The sequence below is a fragment of the Cheilinus undulatus genome, linkage group 21 (genome assembly GCF_018320785.1).
Source record: "Cheilinus undulatus linkage group 21, ASM1832078v1, whole genome shotgun sequence".
Classification (NCBI taxonomy): Eukaryota; Metazoa; Chordata; class Actinopteri; order Labriformes; family Labridae; genus Cheilinus; species Cheilinus undulatus.
Genome location: NC_054885.1, coordinates 42,002,550 through 42,017,507, shown reverse-complemented (window position 1 = coordinate 42,017,507; position 14,958 = coordinate 42,002,550). Strand labels below are relative to the sequence as shown.

The 14,958-nt window shown below is 38.7% G+C and overlaps 3 protein-coding genes across 3 annotated transcripts; all 3 read left to right on the top strand.

Annotated features, from left to right (window-relative positions):
- The first annotated feature begins 6,539 nt into the window (after positions 1–6,539).
- On the top strand, positions 6,540–8,675 carry LOC121503983 (NADH-ubiquinone oxidoreductase chain 5-like). The gene has a single exon (XM_041778597.1). The coding sequence runs from the start codon at positions 6,540–6,542 to the stop codon at positions 8,673–8,675; it is 2,136 nt and encodes a 711-aa protein (XP_041634531.1).
- Positions 8,675–10,609, top strand: LOC121503982 (NADH-ubiquinone oxidoreductase chain 5-like). Its single transcript, XM_041778596.1, has one exon. It carries the CDS (start codon positions 8,675–8,677, stop codon positions 10,607–10,609), a length of 1,935 nt encoding a protein of 644 aa, XP_041634530.1.
- LOC121503981 (NADH-ubiquinone oxidoreductase chain 5-like) lies at positions 10,609–14,353 on the top strand. The gene is made up of 2 exons (XM_041778595.1): positions 10,609–11,937; positions 14,333–14,353. The coding sequence occupies exons 1-2, from the start codon at positions 10,609–10,611 to the stop codon at positions 14,351–14,353; spliced, it is 1,350 nt and encodes a 449-aa protein (XP_041634529.1).
- The last annotated feature ends 605 nt before the right edge of the window (positions 14,354–14,958 follow it).

Here is a 14,958-nt window from a genome sequence, read left to right as displayed (position 1 = left end):
GATGGACAGGGAAAGGGAGAGAGAGTGGGACGGAGAAAGCCATTACATTGGTTGTGACTTCTTTCTGTTGATCTTAATCTACCTACACTGTAAAATGCAACATCCATTTTACTCAAAAACATGGAGTTGAAATTACTCAGTTCTTTGTAACCTGTTCTAAATACTTATTCTAAACACGTTACTTGTACTCCTTGGCCATAACAGCTAAAGGGCTAAATTTACTTTAGTTATCTTGGTTTAAACAAATGATGTAGAAAGGGGGTAAAATTAAGTTGTGTTAACTTAAAAATCCAAAACAGCTATTTCATCTCAAATTTTTATGAGCTGATGGAACTTATTTCAGTTTTAAGTGAACAGTACTCAAACAGTTTAAGGTTTTTTTTTGTTTGAAAAAATGTTTTAATTAATTTTTGTAGCATAATCCACAGTAAATGTTCAGACATTATATTGTAAATTGTTCTTCTTTTTACATTAACAAACATATTAACAAAAGAAAACATTCAACACCCACCCTCTTTCAACATAACATCAGATACTCTCTTTCAAATACCAATTTGCAAGCAAAGAAATGAAAATATCTGTACATGCATACACACATACATATTTGCCATATATAAACCGTAACTTAAATCCTGCTCCAGTCTCTCTGGGAAATTTCACCCTGATTCTCCAGCTATCCTTCTCTCAGTCTCCTTCCTGCAGACGCTCTCCTATGTCCCCATTTTTCATAAATTTCTCAAATGGTTTCCATATTTCATTATAAATCTCTAGCTTATTTTTCTGGATGTAGTTATTCTCTCCATTGACATATAATTTACCATACTTTTAATCCAAGCACCTAAAGTTGGTGCAACAGTTTTCTTCCAATTGATAGCAATCATTGGTTTTGCCTGAAGTATAGAAAAGTCTACAAACCTACAGTCTTTTCCCTTTAACTTGAGATTTGATGGATATAGATGCAACAGTATCATTTTAGGTCCTAATGGAATATTTACAGATAAAATGATCTTTATTTTATCTATGACTTCCCTCCAAAATGTTTGGATTTCCACACATTCCCAAATGCAATGTATAAATGTTCCTTGAAAATCTCTGCATTTGAAACAAGTATCGGGTATATTATTATTATATTTATGTAACTTAACAGGAGTTATATAAGTCTGCATTAGCCAATTATATTGAAGAATTTTTAAATTGGTATTGGCAGTTTTTGTTTGCGTTTTCTCACAGATCTCGTTCCATTCAGTATTTGTAATTTTCACATTCAAGTTTGACTTCCATGTCTCAAGTTTGGGTACTGAAGATTCATTCGAACCAGACATTAGCCAGCTGTGTATGAATGACATCAAACTCTTGGTTTTGCAGTCCTTGATCATAAATTCTTCTCGGGCAGAAAGAGCTGGAATTGCTAATGATTGATTTTGCATAGAATATATGAAACTTCTCAATTGTAAGTATTTAAAGAAATGTTTCCTTGGGATGTCATATGTTACAGATATGTCCTCAAATGTCATTAAAACATTTTCTTTAAAAAGGTCAGACACTTTACTCAGTCCTTTTCTCGCCCATGTTTGGAATCCACCATCTTGCCTGCCTGGCTTGAATGAACTGTTCCCCCAAATTGGACTGAAGTGAGACAGAGAATCACAAATCCCCATGTATTTCCTAACCTCATACCATACATTTGTCATACTGAGCACAGTAGGATGAGCAGTATCAGCTCTTAGTTGTTTCAACTTTGCTGAATACATGTACAGGTGTAATGGTGTCTGAGTGGGACATGCTTCTGTATCCATCCAAGCTGGGATGTTTTCTTCACAAAAATGAACCATCATCGTTCTCAGCTGTTCTGCCTGATAGTAGATGTAAAGGTCTCCACACTTCAACCCTCCAGCATCAAATGGGAGCTGTAACAGACAGACGAATCCTAGGACATTTCTTATTCCATATAAACTTTGTGACAAGTGTTGTAAATTTTTCAAATATTCCTTCAGGTGGCGCCAGAGGGATATTTTGGAATAGATATAAAAATTTAGGTAATATATTTTCATTTTTAATACATTTATTCGCCCAATAAGGGATATTGGCAGAGGCATCCACCTGTCTATAGATGTAATTGTAGTGTCCATTAGATCTTCATAATTTGTTGATACTATTTTTTCCATCTGAGGGGATATTTTAATTCCCAAGTAAGTAAAGCTGTTTGACAATTTAAAAGTAAACATGTGATGTCCAGGACCTTGTCTCTCATCTTCATTAAGCAACATAAGTAAGGATTTAGTTGTATTTACTTTATAACCAGAAATTTCACCAAATTTTCCTATTAATTCTAGAAGTGCCGGAATAGAGATGCTTAAATGTTTTAAAAACAAGATTACGTCATCTGCATATAGAGCTATCCTGTGATCTCTGTTACCAACTTTAACTCCATTAACTTGCTTGCTGCCTCTCACTGCCAGTGCCAGTGGTTCTGTAGCTAAAATGAATAGAAGAGCTGACAAAGGTGATCCTTGAGGACAACCTCGTGTAATATTAAAAGGCTCTGATACAACTTCGTTTGTTAACACCTCAGCCATAGGGTTAAAATGTGACCCAATTACAGAAAGTATTCCCAAATCCAAAACGGTTTATAACCTCAAAAAGATAGGGCCATTCGACCCTAACAAAGGCTTTTTCTGCGTCCAGTGTTAAGAGTCCTGTGTCTTTTCCCGCTTTTTGATTATAAATGATGTTAAGAACACGCCTCACGTTATGAAACCCTTGTCTTCCTTTCACAAACCCGTTTTGATCATCCTACACAATACTTGGTAGCACACCTTCCAACCTCCTTGCCAGAATTTTACTGAGAATTTTTGTATTTGTGTTTATTAAGCTTGTTGGATGCATGTTTTCACATTTATTATTCATTATGCCGGGTTTTGGAAGCAGCATAATTAAAGACTCAGTGTTTCTGGGAGACAGCCATTAACAAAAGATTCTAAGTACATCTGGTAAAGAGGCATTATCAGTTTATCCTTAACATGTTTATAGAAATCAATGGGAATGCCATCCGGACCTGCTGTTTTTCCAGCCTTCAATGCAGCTATGGCCTCTGATACCTCAACAATGCTTAGCTGTTTGTCTAAATTTCTTTTATTTTCCTCTGAAATTTTTGGAATGTTAAGTTCATCTAAAAAGTTTTTCTGGAGATTATTCCTATTCTTATATTCACACGTGTGTAATTTGGTATAAAAGTCTCTGAACTTGTTATTCATTTCCATATTTTTACCATCGTCACCCTCATAAGTATTTATTGCCTCTCTGTTTGTTGCTGTTTTGTAGCCTTCCTGGTTTTTCACCCTGATCGTAATAATTCTGTTTGAGCCTAATTAGATTTGCAGCTGCTTTTTCAGATGCTAAGTTTTTGTATTTAGTTCTCATAATTAGTAGTTGTCTTGATTCTTCTTGAGTTTTCTGTCCTTGCTGAAAAATTTTATTCTCTTATTCTCTTTTATTCTCTTCTAATTTCCATTTCTAAGCTTTTTCAGTTCTTTCTGTGGTTCTTTGGTTCTTCTGCTAGTATAACTAATAATACTAATAAGGCCTCCCATCTAACTGTGGCAGAAGTTTGAGATGAATTCATCTCAAAATAGGTATCAATTTGCTCGCCTAAGAACTTTAAAAAATGGATGTCCTTCATCCATTTTATGTGAAATCTCCATTTTGTGGATTTACAAATCAACTTTGGGTCCACGAAGGTCATAGAAACGGCAGCATGATCTGAAATAACTATGCTGTTATAGTGGCAGCCTTTGACAGTAGAGAGAAGCTCTGATAAAAGAATCGATCCTGGAGTAACTCCTGTGGGTCCTGGAATAACAGGAATATTCCTTCTTTAAAGGATTTAGATGTCTCCATACATCAATAAGATTTAACTCTTCTATGAAATAATGGAAAGTTTTCCTAGATTTTGTATGAGTAATATCTATGCCACTAGATCTATCTTTTTTTGGGTCCAAAACGCAGTTAAACTCTCCTGCAATGATGTGTTTACCTGGCATTGTGGAAATTCTTAAAAATAAATTGTTGTAAAACTCATCATTATCACTGTTGGGTCCATATATGTGTATTAAATTGAGCTGTGTGTTAAACAGGTAACCTTGACCTATTAAAAATCTGCCGTTGGAGTCTTCTATGATTCTGCTTATTTGTATTGGAATAGATTTGTGAATTAAAATCAATACACCCCTTGAGTTTGTAGAATAAGAAGATGAGAAGACCTGTCCCGACCACCTTCGTTTGATTTTTAAAGTTTCATTGGTCAACAGGTGCATTTCTTCTAAGAACACAATCCTGGCATTTAACTGTTTTATCCTATTCATAACCTGTTTTAGTTTAACACATTTCTGAAGGCCTCTACAGTTCCATGAGACACAATTTACTAAATCATCTGACATTTTTTCCTTTCTGTTTGTATATCAATATTCCCCTTCTTTCCTCAGAAATGCAATCCTTCATGCTTAAAAGTCTTTTATGGAGAACAGGATAAGAAGTAAAAAAAAACAATGAAAGAAAAAGAGTATCATAATAAACTGAGATATTTCCCCAAACCTATTCTGAACATGCCCGCCTTGAACACACGGGTAACCCCTATCCCTTGTTAGACCACTTCCTTCTAGCATCTGGAACAGGTCCACATCACACTGAGGAACCATTCTACCACACACGTCTGTCCGCTCCTGCTCACAAAGCGTATTATTCACAACACAATCCACAGTTTCCCCAAAGACTCTGACTTAAACATGGAGTCATTACAACTAACTAACATTCTTTTGTTCCTTTGAGTAAATTCAACTTTTGCCTTTCTTGAACCTGGCTCACCCAAAGTGTCTTATATCCTGTCTAAATACAATAAAAAGGAGAAGAACAAGTCATTTTAGTTATCAGATCAATAAATACATTTAGTTGCCTATTTTTTATGCAATAGTTTTATAGTAAAGATAAAAGTTTTCATAACTTTGAGAAAGAAGGGGGAAAAAAACACTTTATCCTTGTAGTCTTCGGGTGTCGCCTCTCCCATCCCCTTGAGGTATCTTTCCACGTCCGCAGGTGTGTCAAAGACCGTCTTGCTGTCTCCGATGGTCAGCAGCAGCCGGGCAGGGAAGATGATGCGGTGTTTGAGAATCCCCCTGTCTCGCAGCTTCTTTCTCACTCCGTCATGTTGTCTCTGCTGTTTGGAAACATCAGCTGACAAGTCCAGGAGGAATCTCACCTTGTTGTTCTTGAATATCACCTCTTTCTTCGCTCTCGCAGCTCTCAGGATACTTTCTGTGTCCTTGTAGGTAAGGCATTTCACAATAAATGCTCGGGGTGTGGCGCCGGGTCTAAGGCCAGCTATCCGATGTGCTCTTTCCAAATTGGGAGCCTGAATATTCAGGGTGTCCGGGATCCATGTCTCCATGAAAGCTCGGGGGTCGGAGCCTTCTTCTCCCTCTGGTATTCCCAAAGCCCGCACGTTGTTGCGCTGACTCCTGCATTCTAAATCTTCCACCTTATTGACGAGACTGTTTGCCCTTTTCTCAAGTTTTTTAATAAGGTCTTGAAGTTTGTTTATGTCGTCTTCGGTTGAAGATATGCGCTGTTCTGCTTTGGTGATGCGCCCGCTGCATTCTTTCATGTCCGATTGAATTTTATTTATTGCTGTCATTACGCCATCCATTTGAGTATGGAAGTCTTGTTTAAAGTTCTCTATAGCTTTTATGATGTCCATGTTGGATGGGTTTTCCTTGTTGTCTGGGTTTTCAGTAGTACCTGCATCTCTCTTGTCCGCCATGTCTCCGTCAGACTCCAACATGCTTCCTTGTGTAAAATAGTCTTCGAGAGTTTTCAGTTTGTCCTTGGCTTTTTTCCTCGGCATTACGTTTATGCATCTGGTTATACAGGCTGTGGTAACTTTTGTGTTGTTTAGGATTAGTTTTTAAGCATTAAATTCAGAAGTAGCTTTGGAGCAGGAGTGATCTCAGTTTTGAGGACTTAAAATAATTGATTTTAAACTAGTAGTCAATACTTAAATAGTTCATGTAGAACAAGTGCTGCACACTATCATAATCTACCTCCTACTGGTGGTCTACATTATCATAGTCTACCTCATACTGGTGGTCTACATTACCATAATCTACCTCCTCCTGGAGGTCTACATTGGCATAATCTACCTCCTACTGGTGGTCTACATTATCATAATCTACCTAATACTGGTGGTCTACATTACCATAATCTACCTCCTCCTGGAGGTCTACATTGGCATAATCTACCTAATACTGGTGGTCTACATTACCATAATCTACCTCCTACTGGTGGTCTACATTATCATAATCTACCTAATACTGGTGGTCTACATTACCATAATCTACCTCCTCCTGGAGGTCTACATTGGCATAATCTACCTAATACTGGTGGTCTACATTACCATAATCTACTTCATACTGGTGGTCTACATTACCATAATCTACCTCATACTGGTTGTCTACATTATCAGAATCTACCTACTACTGGTGGTCCACATGATCATAATCTACCTCCTACTGGTGGTCTACATCATCATAGTCTACCTCCTACTGGTGGTCTACATTGGCATGATTTTCCTTATTCTGGTGGTCTACATAATCATAATCTACCTCATACTGGTTTTCTGCATCATCAGAATCATCCTACTACTGGTGGTGTACATGATCTTAATCTACCTAATACTGGTGGTCTACATGATCAGAATCTACCTCCTACTGGTGGTCTACATTATCATAATCTACCTTATACTGGTGGTCCACATGATCATAATCTACCTCATACTGGGGGTCTACATTATCATAGTCTACCTCCTACTGGTGGTCTACATTGGCATAATCTACCTCCTACTGGAGGTCTACATTGGCATAATCTACCTAATACTGGTGGTCTACATTACCATAATCTACTTCATACTGGTGGTCTACATTACCATAATCTACCTAATACTGGTGGTCTACATTGACATAATCTACCTCATACTGGTGGTCTACATCAGCATTATCTACCTAATGCTGGTGGTCTACGTTATAATAATCTACCTTCTATTCGTGGTCTACATTATCATAATCCACCTCATACTGGTGGTCTACGTTATCATAGTCTACCTAATACTGGTGGTCTACATTATCATAGTCTACCTCCTACTGGTGGTCTACATTATCATAGTCTACCTCCTACTGGTGGTCTACATTATCATAGTCTACCTCCTACTGGTGGTCTACATTAGCATAGTCTACCTTCTACTGGAGGTCTACATTGGCATAATCTACCAACTTATACTGGTGGTTTACATGATCTTAATCTACCTCCTACTGGTGGTCTACATCATCATAGTCTACCTCCTACTGGTGGTCTACATTGGCATGATTTTCCTTATTCTGGTGGTCTACATGATCATAATCTACCTCATACTGGTTTTCTGCATCATCAGAATCATCCTACTACTGGTGGTGTACATGATCCTAATCTACCTAATACTTGTGGTCTACATGATCAGAATCTACCTCATACTGATGGTCTACATTATCAGAATCTACCTACTACTGGTGGTCCACATGATCATAATCTACCTCATACTGGGGGTCTACATTATCATAGTCTACCTCCTACTGGTGGTCTACATTACCATAATCTACTTCATACTGGTGGTCTACATTACCATAATCTACCTAATACTGGTGGTCTACATTGACATAATCTACCTCATACTGGTGGTCTACATCGGCATAATGTTCCTAATGCTGGTGGTCTGCATTATCATAATCTACCTCCTACTGGTGGTCTACATTGTCATCATATACCTAATACTTGTGGTCTACATGATCATAATCTACCTTCTATTCGTGGTCCACATTATCATAATCCACCTCATACTGTTGGTCTACATGGTCATAATCTACCTAATACTGGTGGTCTATATGATCAGAATCTACCTCCTACTGGTGGTCTACGTTGGCATAATTTACCTTCTCCTGGTGGTCTACATTGGCATAATCTACCTCCTACTGGTGGTCTACATTATCATAATCTACCTTATACTGGGGGTCCACATGATCATGATCTACCTCATACTGCTGGTCCTATTATCAAAGTACATTGGCATAATGTACCTCCTACTGGTGGTCTACATGATCATAATCTACCTAATGCTGGTGGTCTACATTATCATAATTTACCTAATACTGGTGGTCTACATGATCATAATCTACCTAATGCTGGTGGTCTACATTATCATAATTTACCTCCTACTGGTGGTCTACATTGGCATAATCTACCTAATGCTGGTGGTCTACATTATCATAATCTACCTCATACTGGTTGTCTACATGATCATAATCTACCTCATACTGGTTGTCTACATTATCATAATCCACCTCATACTGTTGGTCTACATGGTCATAATCTACCTAATACTGGTGGTCTATATGATCAGAATCTACCTCCTACTGGTGGTCTACGTTGGCATAATTTACCTTCTCCTGGTGGTCTACATTGGCATAATCTACCTCCTACTGGTGGTCTACATTATCATAATCTACCTTATACTGGTGGTCCACATGATCATGATCTACCTCATACTGGTGGTCCTATTATCAAAGTCTACCTCCTACTGGAGTTCTACACTGGCATAATGTACCTCCTACTGGTGGTCTACATGATCATAATCTACCTAATGCTGGTGGTCTACATTATCATAATTTACCTAATACAGGTGGTCTACATGATCATAATCTACCTAATGTTGGTGGTCTACATTATCATAATTTACCTCCTACTGGTGGTCTACAGTGGCATAATCTACCTAATGCTGGTGGTCTACATTATCATAATCTACCTCATACTGGTGGTCTACATTGGCATAATCTACCTCCTACTGGTGGTCTACATTGGCATAATTTACCTCATATTAATTTTAATGTACCTCATACTGGTGGTCTACAAGATGGTAATCTACCTCATACTGGTAGTTTATATTATCATTACATGCCTAATACTGGTGGTCTACATGATCATAATCTACCTTATACTGGTGGTCTACATGATCATAATCTACCTCATACTGGTTGTCTACATGATCATAATCTACCTCATACTGGTGGTCCACATGATCATGATCTACCTCATACTGGTGGTCTACATTGTCATCATATACCTAATACTTGTGGTGTACATGATCATGATCTACCTCATACTGGTGGTCCACATGATCATAATCTACCTTATACTGGTGGTCCACATGATCATGATCTACCTCATACTGGTGGTGTACATTGTCATCATATACCTAATACTTGTGGTGTACATTATCATAATCTACCTCATACTGGTTGTCTACATGATCATAATCTACCTTATACTGGTTGTCTACATGATCATAATCTACCTTATACTGGTGGTCTACATGATCATAATCTACCTTATACTGGTGGTCCACATGATCATGATCTACCTCATACTGGTGGTGTACATTGTCATCATATACCTAATACTTGTGGTGTACATTATCATAATCTACCTCATACTGGTGGTCCACATGATCATAATCTACCTTATACTGGTGGTCCACATGATCATAATCTACCTTATACTGGTGGTCTACATGATCATAATCTACCTCATACTGGTTGTCTACATGATCATAATCTACCTCATACTGGTTGTCTACATGATCATAATCTACCTCATACTGGTGGTCCACATGATCATGATCTACCTCATACTGGTGGTCTACATTGTCATCATATACCTAATACTTGTGGTGTACATGATCATGATCTACCTCATACTGGTGGTCCACATGATCATAATCTACCTTATACTGGTGGTCCACATGATCATAATCTACCTTATACTGGTGGTCCACATGATCATAATCTACCTTATACTGGTGGTCCACATGATCATAATCAACCTTATACTGGTGGTCCACATGATCATAATCTACCTTATACTGGTGGTCCACATGATCATGATCTACCTCATACTGGTGATCTACATTGTCATCATATACCTAATACTTGTGGTGTACATGATCATGATCTACCTCATACTGGTGGTCTACATGATCATAATCTACCTAATGCTGGTGGTCTACATTATCATAATTTACCTAATACTGGTGGTCTACATGATCATAATCTACCTAATGCTGGTGGTCTACATTATCATAATTTACCTCCTACTGGTGGTCTACATTGGCATAATCTACCTAATGCTGGTGGTCTACATTATCATAATCTACCTCATACTGGTTGTCTACATGATCATAATCTACCTCATACTGGTTGTCTACATTATCATAATCCACCTCATACTGTTGGTCTACATGGTCATAATCTACCTAATACTGGTGGTCTATATGATCAGAATCTACCTCCTACTGGTGGTCTACGTTGGCATAATTTACCTTCTCCTGGTGGTCTACATTGGCATAATCTACCTACTACTGGTGGTCTACATTATCATAATCTACCTTATACTGGTGGTGTACATGATCATGATCTACCTCATACTGGTGGTCCTATTATCAAAGTCTACCTCCTACTGGAGTTCTACACTGGCATAATGTACCTCCTACTGGTGGTCTACATGATCATAATCTACCTAATGCTGGTGGTCTACATTATCATAATTTACCTAATACAGGTGGTCTACATGATCATAATCTACCTAATGTTGGTGGTCTACATTATCATAATTTACCTCCTACTGGTGGTCTACAGTGGCATAATCTACCTAATGCTGGTGGTCTACATTATCATAATCTACCTCATACTGGTGGTCTACATTGGCATAATCTACCTCCTACTGGTGGTCTACATTGGCATAATTTACCTCATATTAATTTTAATGTACCTCATACTGGTGGTCTACAAGATGGTAATCTACCTCATACTGGTAGTTTATATTATCATTACATGCCTAATACTGGTGGTCTACATGATCATAATCTACCTTATACTGGTGGTCTACATGATCATAATCTACCTCATACTGGTTGTCTACATGATCATAATCTACCTCATACTGGTGGTCCACATGATCATGATCTACCTCATACTGGTGGTCTACATTGTCATCATATACCTAATACTTGTGGTGTACATGATCATGATCTACCTCATACTGGTGGTCCACATGATCATAATCTACCTTATACTGGTGGTCCACATGATCATGATCTACCTCATACTGGTGGTCTACATTGTCATCATATACCTAATACTTGTGGTGTACATGATCATGATCTACCTCATACTGGTGGTCCACATGATCATAATCTACCTTATACTGGTGGTCCACATGATCATAATCTACCTTATACTGGTGGTCCACATGATCATAATCTACCTTATACTGGTGGTCCACATGATCATAATCTACCTTATACTGGTGGTCCACATGATCATGATCTACCTCATACTGGTGATCTACATTGTCATCATATACCTAATACTTGTGGTGTACATGATCATGATCTACCTCATACTGGTGGTCCACATGATCATAATCTACCTTATACTGGTGGTCCACATGATCATAATCTACCTTATACTGGTGGTCCACATGATCATAATCTACCTTATACTGGTGGTCCACATGATCATAATCTACCTTATACTGGTGGTCCACATGATCATGATCTACCTCATACTGGTGGTGTACATTGTCATCATATACCTAATACTTGTGGTGTACATTATCATAATCTACCTCATACTGGTTGTCTACATGATCATAATCTACCTTATACTGGTTGTCTACATGATCATAATCTACCTTATACTGGTGGTCTACATGATCATAATCTACCTTATACTGGTGGTCCACATGATCATAATCTACCTTATACTGGTGGTCCACATGATCCTAATCTACCTTAATACTTGTGGTGTACATGATCATGATCTACCTTATACTGGTGGTCTACATGATCATAATCTACCTTATACTGGTGGTCTACATGATCATAATCTACCTCATACTGGTGGTCCACATGATCATAATCTACCTTATACTGGTGGTCCACATGATCATAATCTACCTTATACTGGTGGTCCACATGATCATAATCTACCTTATACTGGTGGTCTACATGATCATAATCTACCTCATACTGGTGGTCCACATGATCATAATCTACCTTATACTGGTGGTCCACATGATCATAATCTACCTTATACTGGTGGTCCACATGATCATAATCTACCTTATACTTGTGGTCCACATTGTCATGATCATAATCTACCTTAATACTGGTGGTCCACATGATCATAATCTACCTTATACTGGTGGTCCACATGATCATAATCTACCTTATACTGGTGGTCCAAATGATCATAATCTACCTTATACTGGTGGTCCACATGATCATAATCTACCTTATACTGGTGGTCCACATGATCATAATCTACCTTATACTGGTGGTCCACATGATCATAATCTACCTTATACTGGTGGTCCACATGATCATGATCTACCTCATACTGGTGATCTACATTGTCATCATATACCTAATACTTGTGGTGTACATGATCATGATCTACCTCATACTGGTGGTCAACATGATCATGATCTACCTTATACTGGTGGTGTACATTGTCATAATCTACCTTAATACTGGTGGTCCAAATGATCATAATCTACCTCATACTGGTGGTCCACATGATCATAATCTACCTTATACTGGTTGTCTACATGATCATAATCTACCTTATACTGGTGGTCCACATGATCATGATCTACCTCATACTGGTGGTGTACATTGTCATCATATACCTAATACTTGTGGTGTACATTATCATAATCTACCTCATACTGGTGGTCCACATGATCATAATCTACCTTATACTGGTGGTCCACATGATCATAATCTACCTTATACTGGTGGTCCACATGATCATGATCTACCTCATACTGGTGGTGTACATTGTCATCATATACCTAATACTTGTGGTGTACATTATCATAATCTACCTCATACTGGTGGTCCACATGATCATAATCTACCTTATACTGGTTGTCTACATGATCATAATCTACCTTATACTGGTGGTCTACATGATCATAATCTACCTTATACTGGTGGTCCACATGATCATGATCTACCTCATACTGGTGGTCTTTGTTATCATACATTACCCTTTCCTAGATGTCCATAATTGTTTGTAATACTATAACGGATCAGTGCCTCATTATTGGTGTGTCTGTGCTCTGTGTTTGTACATGTAGTAGCAGTCTGGTTTAATATGGTTTAATTTTTAACTAGGACCAGATCAACATTTAAAACTTTATCTAGAACCTCAACCTTGTCTCTGGAAATTCTGCTGACCTGGTCTGATCCTGATCCTCCTGGTTGTGTTCTGATCTGGATCCTCCTGGTTCAGACCCCCCAGTCCCTCCAGCTGACCAGCAGCTCCATTACCCCCCTCCCCCTCCCCCTCCCCGTCCCCTCCCGGCCATATGAAGATGCAGTCTTGTGTAACTCTCACTCTCTAAACCAGTTTCATCCAGTTAGAGCTGTTGCCAAGAAACGGGCTGAGAGTAGCTGGGTTGTTCCTGTTTCCTCTGAGTTACATAAGAGCAGACGGCTCATTTATTCTTCACCAAACCTGTCAGCACTCTGATAGACACAGCCATGTATGCACACTAATAAACACACAGTGATAGGCACACACTCATTCATACACACCAATATAACTCTGTCAGACTCATTAAAACCTAGACATGAAAACAGCTCAGAGTTTTTATCAATGGAGTCTCAACCTGGTTCAGTTCCTCTCCAGAGATCTCACATCTAAGTACTGTCCACCCACTATGACTTTCTATCATGTTTGCTCCTGTTTGATCATGTGTGATAGTTCTATAATTATTAATCATGTTTAGTAATAATCAATCACATATACTCATGTCCGATGTTCTTTTTTACAGTTAATTATCACAGGGCAGTGACTAAAGATCTTTTTAGACGCAAGTCCCTAAAATCAACATGACACAATCACAGAGTTTCTTTTCTCAGGATGTGTGAGGTTAAAGCAGCTAAAACGTTTATTTATTTATTTATTCATTTATTTACAGGAAGCCCAGGCCGTTTCTTTCCCCATGACATATGAAATCTGTTAAATGGATGCGTGCTTGCTGCATGACGGCTGTGGCCTGTGAGAATTAGGGTTAGGCATGTTAACTGCGTGTTGTCTGTCTCTAGTGTGAGGGTTAGGCATGTTAACTGCGTGTTGTCTGTCTCTAGTGTGAGGTTAAGGCGTGTTAACTGCGTGTTGTCTGTCTCTAGTGTGAGGTCAAGGCGTGTTAACTGCGTGTTGTCTCTCTCTAGTGTGAGGTTAAGGCATGTTAACTGCGTGTTGTCTGTCTCTAGTGTGAGGGTTAGGCGTGTTAACTGTGTGTTGTCTCTCTCTAGTGTGAGGTTAAGGCGTGTTAACTACGTGTTGTCTCTCTCTAGTGTGAGGTTAAGGCGTGTTAACTACGTGTTGTCTCTCTCTAGTGTGAGGTTAAGGCGTGTTAACTGCGTGTTGTCTCTCTCTAGTGTGAGGTTAAGGCGTGTTAACTACGTGTTGTCTCTCTCTAGTGTGAGGTTAAGGCGTGTTAACTGCATGTTGTCTGTCTCTAGTGTGAGGTTAAGGCGTGTTAACTGCGTGTTGTCTGTCTCTAGTGTGAGGGTTAGGCATGTTAACTGCGTGTTGTCTGTCTCTAGTGTGAGGTCAAGGCGTGTTAACTGCGTGTTGTCTCTCTAGTGTGAGGTTAAGGCGTGTTAACTGCATGTTGTCTGTCTCTAGTGTGAGGTTAAGGCGTGTTAACTGCGTGTTGTCTGTCTCTAGTGTGAGGGTTAGGCATGTTTACTGCGTGTTGTCTGTCTCTAGTGTGAGGTTAAGGCGTGTTAACTGCGTGTTGTCTGTCTCT

What these genes read in the sequence shown, in the direction of transcription:
- LOC121503983 (XM_041778597.1), top strand. Translation starts at nt 6,540, where the DNA reads ATGATCATAATCTACCTCCTACTGGTGGTCTACATCATCATAGTCTAC.
- LOC121503982 (XM_041778596.1), top strand. Translation starts at nt 8,675, where the DNA reads ATGTACCTCCTACTGGTGGTCTACATGATCATAATCTACCTAATGCTG.
- LOC121503981 (XM_041778595.1), top strand. Translation starts at nt 10,609, where the DNA reads ATGTACCTCCTACTGGTGGTCTACATGATCATAATCTACCTAATGCTG. An exon ending in TCTACCTTAATACTTGTGGT is followed by an intron (nt 11,938 to 14,332) that starts GTACATGATCAT and finishes GTCTGTCTCTAG; the next exon opens with TGTGAGGTCAAGGCGTGTTA.